The 24,851-nt window shown below is 46.4% G+C and overlaps 1 protein-coding gene across 5 annotated transcripts in view; it reads left to right on the forward strand.

Moving 5' to 3' along the window:
- The window catches only part of REPS2 (RALBP1 associated Eps domain containing 2), a 303,614-nt gene that overhangs the window by 85,264 nt on the left and 193,499 nt on the right, over positions 1-24,851 (forward strand). For all 5 annotated transcript variants that reach the window (XM_077296311.1, XM_077296312.1, XM_077296310.1 and 2 more), the window contains exon 2: positions 16,921-17,044. In XM_077296311.1, coding sequence (XP_077152426.1) covers positions 16,921-17,044 — 124 coding nt within the window. The remainder of the gene's footprint in view (positions 1-16,920; positions 17,045-24,851) is intronic.

Genomic DNA, 24,851 nt, shown 5'->3' on the forward strand with positions numbered 1-24,851 from the left:
CCTCTTTTGAGATGCATTCAACACATTGCCGGCCAGCTGTACTGTTATGACCTGGTGGTTAAGGAGCAACATGGGACGAGCTCTGAGGAGGTGGTATCTGTACTGACCGCAGTTCCTAATCCTAACACCAACACTAGAAGTAGCCGTGGGATGTTCCTGTCACTCCCTAGACACCTCGTCACAGCCTGAGAACTAACTACCCCTAAAGATGGAAACAGAAAGCTATCTTGCCTCAGAGAAAACCCCAAAGGAAAGATAGCCCCCCACAAATATTGACTGTGAGTAGAGAGGGAAATGACATACACAGAATGAAAACAAGATTTAGCAAAGGAGGCCAATTCTAACTAAATAGACAGGATAGAAAAGGATACTGTGCGGTCAGTATTAAAAGCTAAAAATCCACGCAGAGTTTACAAAAAATCTCCACACCAACTCAAGGTGTGTGGAGGGGCAAATCTGCTTCCCCAGAGCTTCCAGCAAAGCTGAATATATCATACAGACAAGCTGGACAAGAAAAAACACAAAATGAGCTGAACGATTAAGTCCACAGCAAGTGGACAACCAAAAGAAAAGCAATGACTTATCTTTGCTGAAATGGACTGGAATGGAATGGTCGTGTGTGACAATGACCAGAACCTGGTGGTGGCTCTGAGGCGAGGCGTGCTCACACATGAACCATGCCTGGACCATGTGCTTAACCTCGTTGTTTAGCAGTTTCTCAAAACCTACCCAGAGCTGCCAGATCTGCTTGTCAAAGTACGCCGCCTAGGTGCCCATTTTAGAAAGTCAGCTACAGCTTTCGCCACCCTTGCCGTGCTTCAGCAGTATTTGCAGCTTCCAGCTCACCGACTGGTGTGTGATGTCCTTATGCATTGGAACTCTACACTGCAGATGTTGGGAAGGATTTGTGAGAAGTGGGCAGTTGTTGACTACCAGCATCAACAAGGCCATTGGTATTCAGTTCACACATAAGACCTCAGGAGTGGACATGGATGTCAGACATATGTACCATCCTCCAAAACTTTGAGGACTCCACCAAGATGGTAACACCATGATTAGCAACACCATCCCACTTCTCTGTGTTCTGAAACGCTCTCTGCTCACAATCATAGAGTATGCATTGCAGGCAGAGCATGATGAGATGGAGCAAGGAACCATACAGTATGATTACACACAGCCCAGCCTCATCTCATCCCAACATGGATTGGGTGACAATGAGGAAGAGGAGGAGGAAGAACAGGAGCTAATTTCATGCGCTATAGACGGTACTACCTGCACAACTGTCATACCGTCTGTTCAGCGTGGATGGCCTGAGGACAGGGAGGAGGAGAGCATGAAGCAGAGCAAGTCTTGACTGTTAGCAGTCTGGCATGCATGGCTGAGTTTATGTTATGCTGCCTTTCCCGTGACCCTCGCGTTCCCAAAATTTTGGGTGACAGTCATTACTGGTTGGTGACACTTCTAGACTAGAGTTGAGCGACTTTTACTTTTTTGGGATCGAGTCGGGTTTCACGAAACCCGACTTTGTCAAAAGTCGGGTCGGTTGAAATCGGCTGATTATTGCGAAAAGTCGGGGGCCGACTGAAACACGAAACCCAATGCAAGTCAATGGGGAATCAAAGTCGGCAGTGAGTGGAGGACAGGAAAACACCTACAGTGCCCATTTTAATGCCAAAAACATCAATTCTTATTACTGAAGCTTGTCAATCTTAATTTGCTTTATAATAATAGTAAGGCATTGAAAACAGGGGGTCATTTGGCTAAAGTTGTGGGGGGTAGGGCTGGCTCAAGATTTTCGTGGGCCCAGGAAACGCGGAATACGTCACGGCGGTGGAGCAGGGAGAGGTAAGTATTTCAACTTTGCAAGTGCTGTTATCCTGAGCAAGCAGGGGGGGCCCACTCATTGGCATTGGCACTGGCTCAGGGCCCCTCATAGTACGGCGGTGTGTTTGATGGTGGGTGGCCCTCCCACCGGCAGAGACACTTTTGCGTACTATGAGGGACCCTGTGCCAGTGCCGTCGCCCAAGAGTGGGCACACCCACCTGTCCCGGCAAACGGCACTCGCACGGGTGCTTGCGCCAGATGGTGACCACGGCCCTGTGGGGGGAGTCAGCCCATTTAGGGAGGTATAAAAATGGCCTATGGTGGACATTCAGCAGCTGCAAATGGAGAAATTGGAAAAGTCAGTAAGAGGAGGCCAAAAGCAAGACATTTTTCAGGCAAGCTACGTGTCAGCAGGGGAAGGTGGGGCCAAATAATTTGAAATCCATGATTGGTTCATTTTAATGAAGGTTAGATCATCAACATTTCGGGTAGCCAGACGTGTCCTTTTTTCGGTCAGTATTGAACCAGCAACACTGAAGACTCTTTCTGATAGCACACTAGCAGCAGGGCAAGCGAGCTCCTGTAATGCATATTCTGCCAATTCAGGCCAGGTGTCTATTTTAGATGCTCAGTAATCAAAGGGGAATGACCTGTGAGGGAGAACATTGATAAGGGAGGAAAAGTAGTTCGTAACCATACTGGACAAATGCTGTCTCCTGTCACTTTGAATCGATGCAGCAGTACCTGTCGTGTCAGCGGTCATTACGAAATCACTCCACAACCTGGTCATAAAACCCCTCTGTCCAACGCCACTTCGGATTTGTGCACCTCTAACACCTCTGCCATGTTGCCCCCTACGGCTCGTGTGAGAACCATCACCGCCGCTGTGTGCTGGGAATGCCTGAACCAAACGGTCTACAAGAGTTGCTTGTTTGGTAGCCAATATTTGCTCAAGGTTCTCATGTGGCATGATATTTTGTAATTTTCCTTTATATCGTGGATCCAGGAGGCAGGCCAACCAGTAATCGTCATTGGTCATCATTTTGATAATGCGGGGGTCCCTTTTTAGGATACGCAAGGCATACTCAGCCATGTGGGCCAATGTTCCAGGTGTCAATTCACTGCTTGTGCTGGGTTGAGGAGCACTTTCTTGCAAATCAACATCACTTGTGTCCCGCAAAAACCCTGCACCTGACCTTGCAACGCCACCAGTTTCTATTGCCCCCTGAGAAGCATCCTCCTCCCATAAATATTCATCCCCATCATCCTCCTCCTCCTCCTCTTCGTCTGCTACCTCGTCCAGGAGAGTTCCCTGAGCAGACAATGGCTGACTGTCATCAAGGCTTCCCTCCTCCTCGGCTGCAGATGCCTGCTCCTTAATGTGTGTCAAACTTTGCATCAGCAGACGCATTAGTGGGATGCTCATGCTTGTGATGGCGTCATCTGCACTTACCAGCCGTGTGCATTCCTCAAAACACTGAAGGACTTGACAGAGGTCTTTTAGCTTCGACCAATGCACACCAGACAACTCCATGTCTGCCATCCAAGTGCTGCCTGTGTATGTGTATCCTCTCACAAATTAATTACAGTACTGTTGTGAACTCTGTTTCCGGGCTCCCTCCTGTGGTCATGAGTGGTACTGTGTGAGTTCTCTCTTTGGGCTCCTCCTGGTGGCTCTTTTTGTTATTTTGCAGGTTTCTGGCAGGATCAGCTGTCTCGTCATCTGCTAGTTAGGTTTCCTATTTAATCCACATAGGTCCTTCATTCCTTGCCTGTTGCCGTTGTATTCAGTGCTATTCTGATTGCTCCTGTCTACATCCGTTATCAGTCTCTCCAAGAGAAGCTAAGTTCTGTTTGCCTATTTTTGCTCATCTGTGTTCAAGATGTTTCCTAGTATATGATGAGTTTTTGTCCAGCTTGCTAATATGTGATTTCCCTGCTTGCTGGTGCTCTGGGGTGCTGAGTTGCTCCCCCCACATCGTTAGTTGGTGTGGGGGTTCTCGCATTCTCTGCGTGGATATTTTTGCATAGGGTTTTTTACTGACCGCACAGATCCCTTGCTATTTTCTGCTATCTAGCGTTAGCGGGCCTCATTTGCTTAACCTGTTTCATCTCTGCGTTTGTCTTTTCCTCTTAACTCACCGTTATTATTTGTGGGGGGCATCTATATCTCTGGGGGATTTCTCTGAGGCAAGTGAGGTCTTTACTTTCTCTTTAGGGGTAGTCAGTATCTCAGGCCGTGAAGAGACGTCTAGGATTTCAGGAAACGTTCCACGGCTGCCTATAGTGTGTGCGGTTAGGATCAGGTTTGCGGTTAGTCCAGTTACCACATCCCCAGAGCTCTTCCTATTATTTTCTACTTAGCTGGTTAGATTTGTGATCCTAAGCCACTAGGATCATAACACAGTACGCCTCAGTTCGCACAGCCTCTGAACCATGTGCAGTGTGGAGTTCCACCTTGTTGCAACTTCGATTATTAGGCGGTGCTGGGGAAGATTCAGCGATCGCTGACGGTTCAGCATACGGCTGGAGTGTACGGGCGACCGGCGGATGTGCGAGCAAAGTCTTCACACCTTCAGGAGCAGGGCTGGTAACTCCGGATAATTTTTGAAGAAGCACTGCACCACCAGGTTCAAGGTGTGAGCCAGGCAAGGTATGTGTTTCAGTTCTGAAACGGCTATGGCAGCCATAAAATTCCTTCCGTTATCACTGACTACCTTGCCTGCCGCAAGATGTACACTGCCCAGCCATGACTGCGTTTGTTGCTGCAAGTACTCGACCAGGACTTCCGCGGTGTGTCTGTTATCACCCAAACACTTTATTTGTAACACAGCCTGCTGACGCTTACCACTAGCTGTTCGATAATTGGACTCCTCGTGTGCAACACTGGCAGCTGCGGATGGAGTGGTCATGCTACTGCGCTCTGTGGATGAGCTTTCGCTTCTGTAGGAGGAGGAGGGGGAGGAGGAGGGGTGGCGAATGCCTACAGCCACCTGTTTCCTAGACCGTGGGCTAGGCAGAACTGTCCCACTATGGCTGTCCCCTGTGGACCCTGCATCCACCGCATTAACCCAGTGCACCGTGATGGACACGTAATAGTCCATGGCCATGCCTACTGGTTCATGCATCTGTTGTGAGGTGCACCTTTCCACTGACTGATTGCCTCAGTGCATGGACAATGCGGTCTTTGACATGCTGGTGGAAGGCTGGGATGGCTTTTCTCGCAAAGAAGTGCCGACTGGGTAGGTCATAGCGTGGTACTGCGTAGGCCATCAGGTCTTTGAAAGCTTTGCTTTCAACCAACCGGTAGGGCATCATCTCTAACGAGATTAGTCTAGCAATGTGGGCGTTCAAACCCTGTGTACACAGATGATAGGATGAGTACTTTCTTTTCCTAACGAGAGTCTCTTGTAGGGTGAGCTGGACTGGAGAGCTGCATATGGTGGAACTAGCGGTGGGGGTGGTGGACATGGCGGATTGAGAGACGGTTGGTGATGGTATTCTTGATGTTGGCCTACATACAGTGTTTCCTACCAAGAACCTTGTGATTCCCTGACTGCTTTGGCCTTGCGAAGATACCTCCACTTTTGCTGCTGGTGGTGTCCTGTTATGACCCCAATGGCGAGGGTCTCAGAGGAACGTGGAAGTCTGCAGAATACAAAAATCCAGCTCATAGGGCAGTGGTAACTGGGTTGACCATATATCTACTCCTAACGCCAACACTAGAAGTAGCCGGGGATCATTCCTACGTTGATTCTAGATGACACGCGCCAGCCGGAGAATCTAGCTACCCCTAGTAGAGGAAAACAAAGACCTTTCTTGCCTCCAGAGAAGGGGACCCCAAAGCTGGATAGAAGCCCCCCACAAATAATGACGGTGAGGTAAGAGGAAATGACAAACACAGAAATGAACCAGGTTTAGCACAGAGAGGCCCGCTTACTGATAGCAGAATAAAGAAAGGTAACTTATATGGTCAACAAAAACCCTATCAAAATCCACACTGGAAATTCAAGAACCCCCGAACCGTCTAACGGTCCGGGGGGAGAACACCAGCCCCCTAGAGCTTCCAGCAAAGGTCAGGATATAGATTTGGAACAAGCTGGACAAAAATACAAAACCAAAACAAATAGCAAAAAACAAAAGGCAGACTTAGCTGATAAAACTGGAACCAGGATCAGTAGACAAGAGGACAGCAGACTAGCTTTGATAACTACGTTGCCAGGCATGGAACTGAAGGTCCAGGGAGCTTATATAGCAACACCCCTAACTAACGACCCAGGTGCGGATAAAAGGAATAACAGAAAAACCAGAGTCAAAAAACTAGTAACCACTAGAGGGAGCAAAAAGCAAATTCACAACAGTACCCCCCCCTTAGTGAGGGGTCACCGAACCCTCACCACGACCACCAGGGCAATCAGGATGAGCGGCATGAAAGGCACGAACTAAATCGGCCGCATGAACATCAGAGGCGACCACCCAGGAATTATCCTCCTGACCATAGCCCTTCCACTTGACCAGGTACTGAAGCCTCCGCCTGGAGAGGCGAGAATCCAAGATCTTCTCCACCACGTACTCCAACTCGCCCTCAACCAACACCGGAGCAGGAGGCTCAGCAGAAGGAACTACAGGCACAATGTACCGCCGCAACAAGGACCTATGAAATACATTGTGAATAGCAAACGACACAGGAAGATCCAGACGAAAAGATACAGGATTAAGGATTTCCAATATCTTGTAAGGCCCAATAAAACGAGGTTTAAATTTGGGAGAGGAGACCTTCATAGGAACAAAGCGGGAAGAAAGCCATACCAAATCCCCAACGCGTAGTCGGGGACCCACACCGCGGCGGCGGTTGGCAAAGCGCTGAGCCTTCTCCTGTGACAACTTCAAGTTGTCCACCACATGATTCCAGATCTGCTGCAACCTATCCACCACAGAATCCACCCCAGGACAGTCAGAAGGCTCCACATGACCCGAAGAAAAGCGAGGATGGAAACCAGAGTTGCAGAAAAAAGGCGAAACCAAGGTGGCGGAACTAGCCCGATTATTAAGGGCAAACTCAGCCAACGGCAAGAATGTCACCCAATCGTCCTGATCAGCAGAGACAAAACACCTCAAATAAGCCTCCAAAGTCTGATTGGTTCGCTCCGTCTGTCCATTAGTCTGAGGATGGAAAGCAGACGAAAACGACAAATCAATGCCCATCCTACTACAAAAGGATCGCCAGAACCTGGAAACGAACTGGGATCCTCTGTCTGACACAATATTCTCAGGGATGCCGTGCAAACGAACCACGTTCTGGAAAAACACAGGAACCAGATCGGAAGAGGAAGGCAGCTTAGGCAAAGGAACCAAATGGACCATCTTGGAGAAGCGATCACATATCACCCAGATAACGGACATGCCCTGAGATAGCGGAAGATCAGAAATGAAATCCATGGAGATATGTGTCCAAGGTCTCTTCGGGACAGGCAAGGGCAAGAGCAAACCGCTGGCACGAGAACAGCAAGGCTTAGCTCGAGCACAAGTCCCACAGGACTGCACAAATGACCGCACATCCCTTGACAAGGAAGGCCACCAAAAGGACCTGGCCACCAGATCTCTGGTGCCAAAAATTCCCGGGTGACCTGCCAACACCGAGGAATGAACCTCGGAAATGACTCTGCTGGTCCACTTATCCGGGACAAACAGTCTGTCAGGTGGACAAGACTCAGGCCTATCAGCCTGAAATCTCTGCAACACACGTCGCAGATCCGGAGAAATAGCTGACAAGATAACTCCATCTTTAAGAATACCAACAGGATCAGCGACTCCAGGAGCATCAGGCACAAAGCTCCTAGAAAGAGCATCGGCCTTCACATTCTTTGAACCTGGTAAATACGAGACAACAAAATCAAAGCGGGAGAAAAACAATGACCAGCGGGCCTGTCTCGGATTAAGGCGTTTAGCAGACTCGAGATACATCAGATTTTTGTGATCAGTCAAGACCACCACACGATGCTTAGCACCCTCGAGCCAATGACGCCACTCCTCAAATGCCCATTTCATGGCCAACAACTCCCGATTGCCCACATCATAATTTCGCTCGGCAGGCGAAAACTTCCTAGAGAAAAAGGCACAAGGTTTCATAACAGAGCAACCAGGGCCTCTCTGCGACAAAACGGCCCCTGCCCCAATCTCCGAAGCATCCACCTCAACCTGAAAGGGAAGTGAGACGTCAGCCTGGCACAAAACAGGCGCCGAAGTAAACCGGCGTTTCAACTCCTGGAAAGCCTCCACGGCAGCAGGAGCCCAGTTAGCTACATCGGAGCCCTTCTTGGTCATATCCGTCAAAGGTTTCACAATGCTAGAAAAATTAGCGATAAAACGACGGTAGAAGTTAGCGAAGCCCAAGAACTTCTGAAGACTCTTAACTGACGAGGGCTGAGTCCAATCAAGAATAGCTCGGACCTTGACTGGGTCCATCTCCACAGCAGAAGGGGAAAAAATGAACCCCAAAAAGGGAACCTTCTGTACACCAAAGAGACACTTTGAGCTCTTGACAAACAAAGAATTTTCACGCAAAATTTTAAAGACCAACCTGACCTGCTCCACATGCGAATCCCAATCATCAGAAAAAACCAAAATATCATCCAGATAAACAATCAAAAATTTATCCAGATATTTCCGGAAAATGTCATGCATAAAGGACTGAAAAACTGAAGGCGCATTGGAGAGCCCAAAAGGCATCACCAAGTACTCAAAATGACCTTCGGGCGTATTGAATGCGGTTTTCCATTCATCACCTTGCTTAATGCGCACAAGGTTGTACGCACCACGAAGGTCTATCTTGGTGAACCACTTGGCACCCTTAATCCGGGCAAACAAGTCAGACAACAGCGGTAAAGGATACTGAAATTTGACAGTGATCTTGTTTAAAAGCCGATAATCAATACAAGGTCTCAAAGATCCGTCCTTTTTTGCCACAAAAAAGAATCCCGCACCAAGAGGGGAAGAAGACGGACGAATATGTCCTTTCTCCAGAGACTCCTTGATATATGAACGCATAGCGGTATGTTCAGGTACCGACAGATTAAACAGTCTTCCCTTAGGAAATTTACTGCCTGGGATCAAATCTATAGCACCGTCACAGTCCCTATGAGGAGGCAGTGCACTGGACTCAGACTCACTGAAGACATCCTGATAATCAGACAAATACTCCGGAACTTCCGAAGGCGTAGAAGAAGCAATAGACACAGGCAGGGAATCCCCATGAATACCACGACAGCCCCAACTTGAGACTGACATAGCTTTCCAGTCCAGGACTGGATTATGGGTCTGTAACCATGGCAGCCCTAAAACAACCAAATCATGCATTTTATGTAAAACCAGGAAACGTATCACCTCGCGGTGTTCAGGAGTCATGCACATGGTAACCTGTGTCCAATACTGCGGTTTATTTGCTGCCAATGGTGTAGCATCAATACCCCTAAGAGGTATGGGATTTTCTAATGGTTCAAGAGTAAAACCACAGCGCTTAGCAAATGAGAGATCCATGAGACTCAGGGCAGCACCTGAATCTACAAACGCCATGACAGGATAAGATGACAGTGAGCAAATCAAAGTTACAGACAGAATAAATTTAGGTTGCAAATTACCAATGGTGACAGGACTAACCACCTTAGCTATACGTTTAGAGCATGCTGAGATAACATGTGTAGAATCACCACAGTAGTAGCACAAGCCATTCCGGCGTCTATGAATTTTCCGCTCATTTCTAGTCAGGATTCTATCACATTGCATTAAATCAGGTGTCTGTTCAGACAACACCATGAGGGAATTTGCGGTTTTTCTATCACATTGCACCGAATTAGGTGTCTGTTCAGACAACACCATGAGGGAATTTGCGGTTTTGCGCTCCCGCAACCGCCGGTCAATTTGAATAGCCAGTGCCATAGTATCATTCAGACCTGTGGGAATGGGAAAACCCACCATAACATTCTTAATGGCTTCAGAAAGGCCATTTCTAAAATTAGCGGCCAGTGCACACTCGTTCCAATGTGTCAGCACGGACCATTTCCGAAATTTTTGGCAATACACTTCAGCCTCGTCCTGCCCCTGAGACATAGCCAGCAAGGCCTTTTCTGCCTGAATCTCAAGATTGGGTTCCTCATAAAGTAAACCGAGCGCCGGAAAAAACGCATCAAGATCAGCCAATGCCGGATCTCCTGGCGCCAGCGAAAAAGCCCAATCCTGAGGGTCGCCCCGTAAGAACGAAATAACAATTTTTACTTGCTGAGCAGAATCTCCAGATGAACAGGGTCTCAGGGACAAAAACAATTTACAATTATTCACGAAATTCCTAAACTTAAACCTGTCTCCGGAAAACAGTTCAGGAATCGGTATTTTAGGTTCTGACCTAGGATTTCTGATAACATAGTCTTGTATGCCCTGCACACGAGTAGCCAGCTGGTCCACACTTGTAATCAAGGTCTGGACATTCATGTCTGCAGCAAGCATAGCCACTCTGAGGTAAAGGGGAAGAAGAAAAAAAAAAAAAAAAAACTCAGAATCTTCTTTCTTATAATCCCTCTTCTGCAATGCATTAAACATTTAATATCGGCCTGGCAAACTGTTATGACCCCAATGGCGAGGGTCTCAGAGGAACGTGGAAGTCTGCAGAATACAAAAATCCAGCTCATAGGGCAGTGGTAACTGGGTTGACCATATATCTACTCCTAACGCCAACACTAGAAGTAGCCGGGGATCATTCCTACGTTGATTCTAGATGACACGCGCCAGCCGGAGAATCTAGCTACCCCTAGTAGAGGAAAACAAAGACCTTTCTTGCCTCCAGAGAAGGGGACCCCAAAGCTGGATAGAAGCCCCCCACAAATAATGACGGTGAGGTAAGAGGAAATGACAAACACAGAAATGAACCAGGTTTAGCACAGAGAGGCCCGCTTACTGATAGCAGAATAAAGAAAGGTAACTTATATGGTCAACAAAAACCCTATCAAAATCCACACTGGAAATTCAAGAACCCCCGAACCGTCTAACGGTCCGGGGGGAGAACACCAGCCCCCTAGAGCTTCCAGCAAAGGTCAGGATATAGATTTGGAACAAGCTGGACAAAAATACAAAACCAAAACAAATAGCAAAAAACAAAAGGCAGACTTAGCTGATAAAACTGGAACCAGGATCAGTAGACAAGAGGACAGCAGACTAGCTTTGATAACTACGTTGCCAGGCATGGAACTGAAGGTCCAGGGAGCTTATATAGCAACACCCCTAACTAACGACCCAGGTGCGGATAAAAGGAATAACAGAAAAACCAGAGTCAAAAAACTAGTAACCACTAGAGGGAGCAAAAAGCAAATTCACAACAGTGTCCTAACCAGTGGGCTTACAGTGAGGGAAGCAATGTAGCGTTGCTGACTACCTTCATTCTGAGCAGGTGCACCAACGGTACGGGACGTTTGGTAGTTAGTCCAGGCTTGCAAGTGCATGCTGGTTAAATGTCTAAGCATGCACGTTGCATTTAAATTTTGAAGATTCTTCCCTCTGCTAAAAGTCTTTGAGCATTTCTTACAGATAACTTTGCACTGATCATTCGGATCTTGGTTAAAAAATTGCCACACTATACTCTTCCTACTATGGAATACCTTTTCAGGCATTGCACGCTGTGCTACTTTCACCGGATGGCCACGCTGTCCTAAAACTGTTTTTGTTTTTGACAAACGTTTTTGGCCTGATACGGGCCTGCCAGATGACAGCTGTTGCGATGTAGATGGCTGCTGCGGATCATCCTCCTCCGCTTCTGAGCTACTGGCAGCGGCACCCTCTTCCCCCAATGGCTGCCAATCTGGGTCAACAGCTGGGTCATCTATCACCTCCTCTTCAATGTCATGTGCACCTTCCTCTGTGTCACCGTGTAAGGTGCTATAGCGTTCGGGACGGGGCACCATAGTCTCATCAGGGTCAGATTCTGGCTCAGTACACTGCGAGGGCAATGTAGTGATCTGAGTCAATGGAACAGCATAATAATCTAGCTGTGGCTGTGCATCAGTGCACTCCATGTCCGATTCATCTAGTAATGGGCAGTTAACAATTTCCTTTTCTAACCCAGGCACGGTATGTGTAAAGAGCTCCATGGAGTAACCTGTAGTGTCGCCTGACGCATCCTTCAATTTTGGTTTGTGTGAAGGACACAAGGAAACGTCTTGTTCCTGACCGGGAGCATCCACTGACGACTCGCTGCTTTCATATTTGAAACTTTCTGAAGAGGAGGCGAAAGAGCTAGAGGCTGAGTCAGCAAGGAAAGCCAAAACTTTTTCCTGCTGCTCCGGCTTTAAAAGCTGTTTTCCTACTCCCAGATAAGGGAGCCTTCGAGGCCTTGTGTAGCCAGACGATGATGCTGGCTCAACACCTCCAGCCTTAGGTGCTATTGTGCTTTTCCCACTACCAACAGATGCACCACCACCACCATCAGTACTAGCTGGCAACCTACGCCCATGGCCTCTTCCACCAGACTTCCTCATTTTTTAAAAAATCTAACCAAAATAACAACCGTTATATGGTACTGTAAAACAAGGTAGAAGGTGTATGTAAACTTGTTGAGAATTTAAATCTCCCTTTTCTTGTGGGGCGACAGAACCAAAACTCAGGCCCTGTGTATAAAACAACGCAATGTGAGTGGCAGCAAGTGGCTGGCTGATATACGACAAACTAACAGGACTGAAATATATCCACTTTGTGAGAATTTGAATCTCCCTTTTTTTGGGGGAGAGACTGAACCCAAACTCAGGCCCACTGTATACAACAACGCAATGTGAGTGGTAGCAAGTGGCTGGCTGATATACGACAAACTAACAGGACTGAAATATATCCACTTTGTGAGAATTTGAATCTCCCTTCTTTTGGGGGGAGACTGAACCCAAACTCAGGCCCAGTGTATAAAACAACGCAATATGAGTGGCAGCAAGTGGCTGGCTGATATACAGCAAACTAACAGGACTGAAATATATCCACTTTGTGAGAATTTGAATCTCCCTTTTTTGGGGGGGAGACTGAACCCAAACTCAGGCCCAGTGTATAAAACAACGCAATGTGAGATGCAGCAAGTGGCTGGAAGATATACGACAAACTAACAGGACTGAAATATATCTACTTTGTGAGAATTTGAATCTCCCTTTTTTGGGGGGCAGACTGAACCCAAACTCAGGCCCAGTGTATAAAACAACGCAATGTGAGTGGCAGCAAGTGGCTGGAAGATATACGACAAACTAACAGGACTGAAATATATCCACTTTGTGAGAATTTGAATCTCCCTTTTTTGGGGGGGAGACTGAACCCAAACTCAGGCCCAGTGTATAAAACAATGCAATGTGAGTGGCAGCAAGTGGCTGGCTGATATACGACAAACTAACAGGACTGAAATATATCCACTTTGTGAAAATTTGAATCTCCCTTTTTTTGGGGGGAGACTGAACCCAAACTCAGGCCCAGTGTATAAAACAACGCAATGTGAGTGGCAGCAAGTGGCTGGCTGATATATACGACAAACTAACAGGACTGAAATATATCCACTTTGTAAGAATTTGAATCTCCCTTTTTTGGGGGGGAGACTGAACCCAAACTCAGGCCCAGTGTATATAACAACGCAATGTGAGTGGCAGCAAGTGCCTGGAAGATATATGAAAAAATATAAGGACTGTAGTACAATTTCAATCTCCCTACAATGATCTCAGGACAAGTATGGCAGCAATAAAAAGGACTGCTGCACACAAAAGTGTGGACAAATAAACAAGATAACTGTGCAGAAAGGAGCAACAGGATTTTTGCTTTTAAAAAAGCAGTTGGTTTGCACAGCAGCGTGTAAACAGCAATGCAGCTATCAGGGAGCCTTAAGGCCCCGTCTCACTAAGCGATTTACCAACGATCACGACCAGCGATATGACCTGGCCGTGATCGTTGGTAAGTCGCTGTGTGGTCGCTGGGGAGCTGTCACACAGACAGCTGTCTCCAGCGACCAACGATCACGGGAACGACTTCGGCATCGTTGAAACTGTCTTCAACGATGCCGAAGTCCCCCTGCAGCACCCGGGTAACCAGGGTAAACATCGGGTTACTAAGCGCAGGGCCGCGCTTAGTAACCCGATGTTTACCCTGGTTACCAAAAAAAAACAAACACTACATACTCGCCTTTCGGTGTCCAGGTCCCTTGCCGTCTGCTTCCTGCTCTGACTGAGCCGCCGTACACTGAGAGCAGAGCGCAGCGGTGACGTCACTGCTGTGCTCTCACTTCTCACTGTACGGCAGGCAGTCAGAGCAGGAAGCAGACGGCAAGGGACCTGACGGACATCAGAAGGCGAGTATGTACTGTTTTTTTTTTTTTACATTTACGCTGGTAACCAGGGTAAACATCGGGTTACTAAGCGCGGCCCTGCGCTTAGTAACCCGATGTTTACCCTGGTTACCAGTGAAGACATCGCTGGATCGGTGTCACACACACCGATTCAGCAATGTCAGCGGGGCCTCAACGACCAAAAAAAGGTCCAGGCCATTCCGACACGACCAGCGATCTCGCAGCAGGGGCCTGATCGCTGGTACGTGTCACACATAGCGAGATCGCTAAGGAGGTCGCTGTTGCGTCACAAAACTTGTGACTCAGCAGCGATCTCGCTAGCGATCTCGCTATGTGAGACGGGGCCTTTATAAGGCAGCCTAATAAGCTACAGAGCTGATGCAGAAAAATATAGCCTCCACTGTCCCTGCAAAACAAAGGTGGTGTTGGACAGTGGAAATGGCTACGGCACAAGCAGTTTGGGGGTTAATCTTCCCTCCCTAACTATATTCCTTCTTCTGATGAAGCTGCAGCAATCTCTCCCTATGCTACGATCGGCAGAAGTAAGATGGCGCTCGGCGTGCACGCCCCTTTATAGCCCCTGTGACGCCGCAGAAAGCAAACCAATCACTGTCATGCCCTTCTCTAAGATGGTGGGGATCGAGACCTATGTCATCACGCTGCCCACACTCTGCGTTCTCCTTCATTGGCTGAAAAATGGCACTGAACGCGTCATACGAAACGCGACTTTGGCGCACTGATCGCCGACCGCACGGCCGATCCCACACTAGGATCGGGTCAGTTTCATGAAACCCGACTTTGCCGAAAGTCGGCGATTTTTGAATTTTGTCCAATCCGTTTCGCTCAACCCTATTCTAGACCCATGCTACAAGAACTTTCTATATCTTATTCTCGATGCGGACATGTCTACTAAAATGGGGCAGAACCAGAAGGCCTTTGTAATGGAATTATTAAAAAAATTACCATCTGAAAACGCTGGCAGCAGAGGTCACAGTTAGTTGGACAACCAAGGAGTACAGGCGAAAGAGACACAACTCCAATCCTGCAGAGGCAGGGGAACACTGTCAAAGTTCTGAGAGAGTTTTCTCAGACCCTCCTATCGCAAAGGCCCTGAGGCTCGGGGTACTATCATAAGCAGTGCAAAGTTTGGGAAGATGCTGAGGGAGTACCTTACTGACTGTACCAATGTCCTCCGTGATTCCTCTGTGCCTTATAATTATTGGGTATCCAAGCTGGACACATAGAATGAAGTGGCTCTCTAAGCCTTGGAGGTCCTGGCCTGCGTTTTTTCATAGCGGGTTTTTAGTGCCGCTGGTGGAATTATAACTGATAAGCGCATCCACCTGTCAACTGAATATGCTGACAGGCTGACTCTTATAAAAATGAACAAGGGCTGGAATGGGCCAGACTTCTCTACACCACCGAATGATAGCAGTGTAGCATAAACTCAAATCCAGTGTCTTTTTTTGGGAGGTCTATTCCCATGCAGCTCTTCACACCCACACATGGGTATACGCTTCCTGATTTGGGCTATTTGGCTAAAAATAACAGAATCACTGTGCTTGATTGGCCAACAAACTCGCCCAACCTTAACCCGATAGAGAATCTATGGAAGAGGAAGATGAGAGACACCAGACCCAACAATGCAGACGAGCTGAGGGCTGCTATCAAAGCAACCTGGCCTTCCATAACACCTCAGCAGGGCCACAGACTGATTGCCTCCATGCCACACCGCATTGATGCAATAATTGATGCAAAAGGAGTCCCGACCAAGTATTGAGTGCATTTACTGAACATATATTTTAGTAGAACAACATTTCGGATTTTAAAATCATTTTTTCAAGCTGGTGTTATAAAGTATCCTAACTTACTTAGATAATGACTTTTGGGTTTTCATTTGCTGTAAGCCATAATTATTAACATTAACAGAAATAAGCACTTGAAATAGATCACTCTGTTTGTAATGACTCTATATAATATATGAATATTATCCAAGAAGTATCGGATAACGGTCTGACGCCTCTCTCACAGCCAAACCAGATCTCCGCTTTGCACAGACGAGGGGCAGTACCCCAAAACACAGTGTCTGTAAATTGAGATTCTGGTTTGGCTTTTATCCTAAGTCATGTGACAAGGCTCGTTAAAGGGGCAACATTGACTTGTAGCATTGCTGCCTTCCAATAGGTGGCAATAGAGTTCTAGCTCTCTTCCTCTCTGAAGAGACAATTTGCATAATTAGTATAATATATGAGTTTCACTTTTTGTATTGAAGAACTGAAATAAATTAACTTTTTGATGATATTCTAATTTTATGAGATGCACCTGTATATATATATTGTCTAAAATACAAGGGCGATGTGTTATCTTTAACTTTACCCCTTTCAGAGATCATTTCATCTTCAACTTGCTTAACCGGTCATAATAACAGTAATTTTGGCCAGGGTGCCCAAGCTTTTACATGCCACAACTGATAGATTCACTGTAAACACTAAAATTTGCCTAGTTAGGAAGGGTTTAAAAACTAACATTTAAATTTAGTTTTGCCATAATCATGCTGAGCTGCAAAATAAAGCTAAAGTGTCAATTATACCACACTGTCAATGCATTAATGCATTAAAAATACATGTGAGTAGCTCCTGGTTGTACAGGGTAATAGTCAGGAAACAGAAGTAAATGTGCAATTGTAACTTTTTCCTTTAAAATGTATGCCTACCAATACAAATGCCCTCTTTGTATTTTTTTCTCTTAGATCACAGAATTGTGTGGTGCAAAACATGTGGGTTTCTTCGGTCCAGCTCAATTTTTTATTGCATTGAAATTAATCGCTGCAGCACAAGCTGGTCTGGCAGTTCGCATGGAGAGCATCAAGTGCGGTGAGGAGATGATATCGTATCCTGTAAATGTGTCTGTTTTGCTGCAATCATTAATTCAAAAAAGCAGATGTAATCATTACCATCTGCAAATCTATATACAGTGGGTACGGAAAGTATTCAGACCCCTTTAAATTTTTCACTCTTTGTTTCATTGCAGCCATTTGGTAAATTCAAAAAAGTTCCTTTATGTTCTCATTAATGTACACTCTGCACCCCATCTTGACTGAAAAAAAAACAGAAATGTAGAATTTTTTTCAAATTTAATAAAGCAGAAAAACTGAAATATCACATGGTCATAAGTATTCAGACCCTTTGCTCAGTATTGAGTAGAAGCACCCATTTGAGCTAGTACAGCCATGAGTCTTCTTGGGAATGATGCAACAAGTTTTTCACACCTGGATTTGGGGATCCTCTGCCATTCTTCCTTGCAGATCCTCTCCTGTTCCGTCAGGTTGGATGGTGAACATTGGTGGACAGCCATTTTCAGGTCTCTCCAGAGATGCTCAATTGGGTTCAGGTCAGGGCTCTGGCTGGGCCAGTCAAGAATGGTCACAGAGTTGTTCTGAAGCCAATCCTAATCCTTTGTTATTTTAGCTGTGTGTTTAGGGTCGTTGTTTTGTTGGAATGTGAACCTTCAGCCAAGTCTGAGGTCCAGAGCACCCTAGAAGAGGTTTTCATCCAGGATAGCTCTGTACTTGGCCACATTCATGTTTCCTTCAATGGCAACCAGTCGTCCTGTCACTGCAGCTGAAAAACACCCCCATAGCATGATACTGCCACCACCGTGTTTCACTGCTGAGATTGTATTGGGTGATGGGCAGTGCCTGGCTTTCTCCACACATACCGCTTAGAATTATCAACAAAAAGGTCCATCTTCGTCTCATCAGACCAGAGAATCTTATTTCTCATAGTCTGGGAGTCCTTCATGTGTTTTTTAGCAAACTCTATGCTGGCTTTCATTTGTCTGAGCACTGAGGAGGCTTCCATCGGGCTACACTGCCATAAAGGCCCGACTGTTGGAGGGCTGCAGTGATAGTTGATTTTGTGGAACTTTCTCCCATCTCCCTACTGCATCTCTGGAGCTCAGCCACAGTGATCTTGAGATTCCAGTGATCTTGAGATTCTTCTTTACCTCTCTCACCAAGACTTTTCTCCCATGATTGTTTAGTTTGGCTGGATGGCCAGGTCTATGAAGATTTCTGGTGGTCCCAAACTTCTTCCATTTGAGGATTATGGAGGCTACTGTGCTCTTAAGAATCTTGAGTACTGCAGAAATTCTTTTGTAACCTTGGCCAGATCTGTGCCTTGCCACAATTCTTGTTGTGATTCGGTTCGTGGGCTCCCCCGGTGGTCTCTTGTGGTACTGGTGTCCTGCAAGCTTTGCCTTCTCAGTTCACCTGTTCCTATCAGGATGTGGGAGTATCCTATTTAACCTTGCTCCTCAGTCATTCTAATGCTGGCCATCAATGTATCCAGAGTGATTCTGTTGCATGTTCCTGCTCCCAGTTTTCTGCTCAGCTAAGTTGGACACTTTAGTCCTTAAGTCTATTTTTGTATGTTTTGTCCAGTTTGCACTTATGTGAATCTCTGCAGCTGGAAGCTCTTGTTGGGCTGAAATTACCACTCCAGTGGCATGAGTTGTCACATGAGTTAAGGTAATTTCAGGATGGTGTTTTGAAGGGTTTTGCAGCTGACCGCGAAGTCCTCTGTTGTATCTTTCTGCTATTTAGTTAGCGGGCCTCTCTGTGCTAAATCTGCTTTCATACTACGTGTGTCTTTTCATCTGCTCTCACCGTTATTATATGTGGGGGGCTGCTATCTCCTGTGGGGACATTCTCTAGAGGCAAGCCAGGACTGTGTTTTCTTCTACCAGGGGTAGTTAGTTCTCCGGCTGGCGCGCGGCATCTAGAGACAACGCAGGAATGCCCCCTGGCTACTTCTAGTGTGGTGTGTAGGTTTAGCATCGCGGTCAGCTCTAGTTTCCATCACCCGAGAGCTTGTCCGTTTATTCTACGCTTCTGATGTTTCCTTGCCATTGGAAACCATAACAGTATGGCCAGCCTAAATGTTTAATCTATATGCTGAAGCAGGAGAGAAAAGGAACTGTGTGAAACCTTTTTTTTTTTTCCTTCCTCTGAAGTTGCACTCCAGCTCTAATTGCAGTCTCCTGTTTTCCTCTCCTCTTAACCCCTGAATGGCTCAGACTTTATCTGTTGAAATATGGATCCCCAGAGTCTGGCTACCAATTTGAATAATCTTGCCTCTAAAGTTCAGAATATACAAGATTTTTTGTTACATGCTCCTCGGTCTGAACCTAAAATTCCTATACCGGAGTTTTTTTCTGGAGATCGATCTTGTTTTCTAAATTTTAAATACAATTGTAAATTGTTTCTTTCGCTGAGATCTCATTCTGCTGGAGATCCTGCCCAGCAAGTAAAAATTGTTATTTCTTTACTGCGGGGTGACCCCCAAAATTGGGCATTTTCATTGGCACCAGGGGATCCTGCGTTGCTCAATGTGGATGCGTTTTTTCTGGCTTTGGGGTTGCTTTATGAGGAACCAAATTTGGAGATTCAGGCTGAGAAAGCCCTAATAGCCCTCTCTCAGGGGCAAGATGAAGCCGAAATATATTGAAAAAATTTCGAAAATGGTCTGTGCTTACTCAGTGGAATGAATGCGCTCTGGCGGCAATTTTCAGAGAAGGTCTCTCTGATGCTGTAAAAGACGTCATGGTGGGGTTTCCTGCGCCTACTGGTCTGAATGAGTCCATGACAATGGCAATTCAGATTGATCGGCGTTTACGGGAACGCAAACCTGTGCACCAGTTGGCGGTGTCTTCTGAAGAGGCACCACAGAGTATGCAATGTGATAGCTTTCTGTCCAGAAGCGAACGACAGATTTATAGGCGCAAAAATCATTTGTGCTTCTATTGTGGAAATTCTACTCATGTTATATCAGCATGCTCTAAACGAACAAAGAAAGTTGATAAATCCTCTGCTATTGGCACTTTGCAGTCCAAGTTTATTTTGTCTGTAACTCTAATTTGTTCGTTATCTTCTATTGTTGCGGATGCGTATGTGGATTCTGGCGCCGCTTTGAGTCTTATGGATTGGTCCTTTGCCAGGCGCTGTGGGTTTGATCTAGAGCCTCTGGAAGTTCTTATACCTTTAAAGGGTATTGATTCTACACCATTGGCTAGTAATAAACCACAATACTGGACACAAGTGACTATGCGTATGACTCCAGACCATCAAGAGGTGATTCGCTTCCTTGTACTGTATAATCTACATGATGTGTTGGTGCTGGGATTGCCATGGTTGCAAACTCATAACCCAGTCCTTGACTGGAAAACAATGTCTGTACTAAGCTGGGGATGTCAGGGAAATCATGGGGACACATCTTTGGTCTCCATTGCTTCATCTATTCCCTCTGAAATTCCTGAGTTTTTGTCTGATTATCGTGAGGTTTTTGAGGAATCTACTCTTAATTCTCTTCCTCCTCACAGAGATTGCGATTGCGCCATAGATTTGATCCCTGGCAGTAAATTTCCTAAGGGTCGTCTATTCAATCTGTCTGTACCTGAACATGCTGCCATGCGAGAGTATATTAGGGAGTCCTTGGAAAAGGGACATATTCGTCCTTCTTCGTCTCCTCTTGGAGCGGGGTTCTTTTTCATAGCTAAAAGCGATGGTTCTTTGAGACCTTGTATTGATTATAGACTCTTGAATAAGATCACAGTCAAGTATCAGTATCCTTTGCCATTGCTGACAGATTTATTTGCTCGCATTGAGGGGGCGAAGTGGTTCTCTAAGATTGATCTTCGCGGTGCGTATAATTTGGTGCGAATTAAGCAGGGGGATGAGTGGAAAACCGCATTTAATACGCCCGAGGGCCATTTTGAGTATTTGGTGATGCCTTTTGGTCTGTCAAATGCCCCTTCGGTCTTTCAGTCTTTTATGCACAATATTTTCCGTGAATATCTGGATAAATTTATGATTGTGTATTTGGACGATATCTTGATTTTTTCGGATGACTGGGAATCTCATGTTCAACAAGTTAGGAGGGTTTTTCAGGTTTTGCGGACCAATTCTCTGTTTGTTAAAGGTTCAAAGTGTGTTTTTGGGGTTCAAAAGATTTCTTTTTTGGGGTACATTTTTTCCCCCTCTTCTATTGAGATGGATCCTGTGAAGGTTCGGGCTATTTGTGACTGGACGCAACCGACTTCTCTTAAGGGCCTTCAGAAATTTTTGGGCTTTGCTAACTTTTATCGTCGATTCATAACTGGTTTTTCTAGCGTTGTCAGGCCTTTGACTGATTTGACTAAAAAGGGTGCTGATGTTGCAGATTGGTCTCCTGCTGCTGTGGAGGCCTTTCGGGAGCTTAAGCGCCGTTTTTCTTCTGCTCCGGTGTTGTGCCAGCCTGATGTTTCTCTTCCTTTTCAGGTGGAAGTTGATGCTTCCGAGATCGGAGCGGGGGCGGTTTTGTCGCAGAAAAGTTCAGATTGTTCAGTGATGGGACCTTGTGCGTTCTTTTCTCGAAAATTTTCGCCCGCCGAGCGAAATTATGACGTCGGTAATCGGGAGCTTTTGGCGATGAAGTGGGCATTCGAGGAGTGGCGTCATTGGCTTGAGGGTGCTAAACATCAGGTGGTGGTCTTGACTGATCACAAAAATTTGATTTATCTTGAGTCGGCCAGACGTCTGAATCCTAGACAGGCGCGCTGGTCCTTGTTTTTCTCCCGGTTTAATTTTGTGGTTTCGTATCTGCCAGGTACTAAGAATGTGAAGGCGGATGCCCTTTCTAGGAGTTTTGAACCTGATTCCCCTGGTGATTCTAAACCTACGGGTATACTTAAGGATGGGGTGATATTGTCTGCTGTCTTCCCAGACCTGCGACGTGCTTTACAAGAGTTTCAGGCGGATCGGCCTGATCATTGTCCGCCTGGTAGATTGTTTGTGCCGGATGAGTGGACCAATAGAGTCATCTCGGAGGTTCATTCTTCTGCGTTAGCAGGTCATCCGGGAATTTTTGGTACCAGAGATTTGGTGGCTAGGTCCTTCTGGTGGCCTTCCCTGTCTCGGGACGTGCGTACTTTTGTGCAGTCTTGCGATGTTTGTGCTCGGGCCAAGCCTTGTTGTTCTCGGGCTAGTGGGTTGTTGTTGCCCTTGCCTGTTCCTAAGAGGCCTTGGACACACATCTCTATGGATTTTATTTCTGATCTCCCTGTTTCTCAGAAGATGTCCGTCATTTGGGTGGTGTGTGACCGCTTTTCTAAGATGGTTCATTTGGTGCCCTTGCCCAAGCTGCCTTCCTCATCTGAGTTGGTGCCCCTGTTTTTTCAGAATGTGGTTCGGCTGCATGGTATTCCGGAGAATATCGTTTCCGACAGGGGATCCCAGTTTGTGTCCAGATTTTGGCGGGCGTTTTGTGCCAGGATGGGCATTGATTTGTCTTTTTCGTCTGCATTTCATCCCCAGACAAATGGCCAGACGGAACGTACTAATCAGACCTTGGAGACTTATTTGAGGTGTTTCGTGTCTGCTGATCAGGATGACTGGGTCTCCTTTTTGCCGTTGGCTGAGTTTGCCCTTAATAATCGGGCCAGTTCTGCCACTTTGGTCTCCCCTTTCTTTTGCAATTCAGGGTTCCATCCTCGTTTTTCATCTGGTCAGGTGGAGTCTTCGGATTGTCCTGGAGTGGATACCATGGTGGATAGGTTGCATCGTATTTGGGGGCAGGTGGTGGACAATTTGGAGTTGTCCCAGGAGAAGACTCAACGTTTTGCTAATCGCCATCGTCGTGTTGGTCCTCGTCTTCGTGTTGGGGACTTGGTGTGGTTGTCCTCCCGTTTTGTCCCTATGAGGGTCTCTTCTCCTAAGTTTAAGCCTCGGTTCATCGGTCCTTATAAGATTTTGGAAATTCTTAACCCTGTGTCTTTTCGTTTGGACCTCCCAGCATCCTTTGCTATCCATAATGTCTTCCATCGGTCATTATTGCGGAGGTATGAGGTACCACTTGTGCCTTCTGTTGAGCCTCCTGCTCCTGTGCTGGTTGAGGGTGAATTGGAGTACGTGGTGGAGAAAATCTTGGACTCCCGTGTTTCCAGACGGAGACTTCAATATTTGGTGAAATGGAAGGGCTACGGTCAAGAGGATAATTCTTGGGTTACAGCTTCTGATGTTCATGCTTCTGATTTGGTCCGTGCCTTTCATAGGGCTCATCCAGATCGCCCTGGTGGTTCTTGTGAGGGTTCGGTGCCCCCTCCTTAAGGGGGGGGTACTGTTGTGATTCGGTTCGTGGGCTCCCCCGGTGGTCTCTTGTGGTACTGGTGTCCTGCAAGCTTTGCCTTCTCAGTTCACCTGTTCCTATCAGGATGTGGGAGTATCCTATTTAACCTTGCTCCTCAGTCATTCTAATGCTGGCCATCAATGTATCCAGAGTGATTCTGTTGCATGTTCCTGCTCCCAGTTTTCTGCTCAGCTAAGTTGGACACTTTAGTCCTTAAGTCTATTTTTGTATGTTTTGTCCAGTTTGCACTTATGTGAATCTCTGCAGCTGGAAGCTCTTGTTGGGCTGAAATTACCACTCCAGTGGCATGAGTTGTCACATGAGTTAAGGTAATTTCAGGATGGTGTTTTGAAGGGTTTTGCAGCTGACCGCGAAGTCCTCTGTTGTATCTTTCTGCTATTTAGTTAGCGGGCCTCTCTGTGCTAAATCTGCTTTCATACTACGTGTGTCTTTTCATCTGCTCTCACCGTTATTATATGTGGGGGGCTGCTATCTCCTGTGGGGACATTCTCTGGAGGCAAGCCAGGACTGTGTTTTCTTCTACCAGGGGTAGTTAGTTCTCCGGCTGGCGCGCGGCATCTAGAGACAACGCAGGAATGCCCCCTGGCTACTTCTAGTGTGGTGTGTAGGTTTAGCATCGCGGTCAGCTCTAGTTTCCATCACCCGAGAGCTTGTCCGTTTATTCTACACTTCTGATGTTTCCTTGCCATTGGAAACCATAACAATTCTGTCTCTGAGCTCCTTGGTCAGTTCCTTTGACCTCATGATTTTTATTTGGTCTGACATGTATTGTGAGGTGTGAGGTCTTATATAGACAGGTGTGTGCCTTTCCAAATCAAGTCCTATCAGTTTAATTAAACACAGCTGGACTCCAATGAAGGAGTAGAACCATCTCAAGGAGGATCACAAGGAAATGGACAGCATGTGACTTAAATATGAGTGTCTGAGCAAAGGGTCTGAATACTTATGACCATGTGATACTTCAGTTTTTCTTTTTTAATAAATATGCAAACATTTCTACTCTTTTCAGTCAAGATGGGGTGCAGAGTGTACATCAATTAGAAAAAATGAACTTTTTTGAATTTACCAAATGGCTGCAATGAAACAAAGAGTTCAAAATGTAAAGGGGTCTGAATACTTTCTGTACCCACTGTACATAACCTAGACTTATCTATTGTTACATGTTTCTATCGTTTCGACGTGTAGTGTAATTGTAATTGACGTGTAATTGTCATGCATGAAGATGATTTTGCTCCTGAAAGCACATTTCTGCTTTTTATACCATGGAAGAAAGTTGTCAGTCAGAAACTCTATATACTTTGCAGAGGTCATTTTCACACCTTCAGGAACCTTAAAGGGCCCTACCAGCTGTTTCCCCATGATTCCGGCCCAAAACATGACTCCTCCACCTCCTTGCTGACGTCGCAGTCTTGTTGGGACATGTTGGCCATCCACCAACCATCCACTACTCCATCCATCTGGACCATCCAGGGTTGCTCGACACTCATCATTAAACAAG

This window comes from Ranitomeya variabilis, chromosome 3 (assembly GCF_051348905.1).
Source record: "Ranitomeya variabilis isolate aRanVar5 chromosome 3, aRanVar5.hap1, whole genome shotgun sequence".
NCBI classification, from domain to species: Eukaryota; Metazoa; Chordata; class Amphibia; order Anura; family Dendrobatidae; genus Ranitomeya; species Ranitomeya variabilis.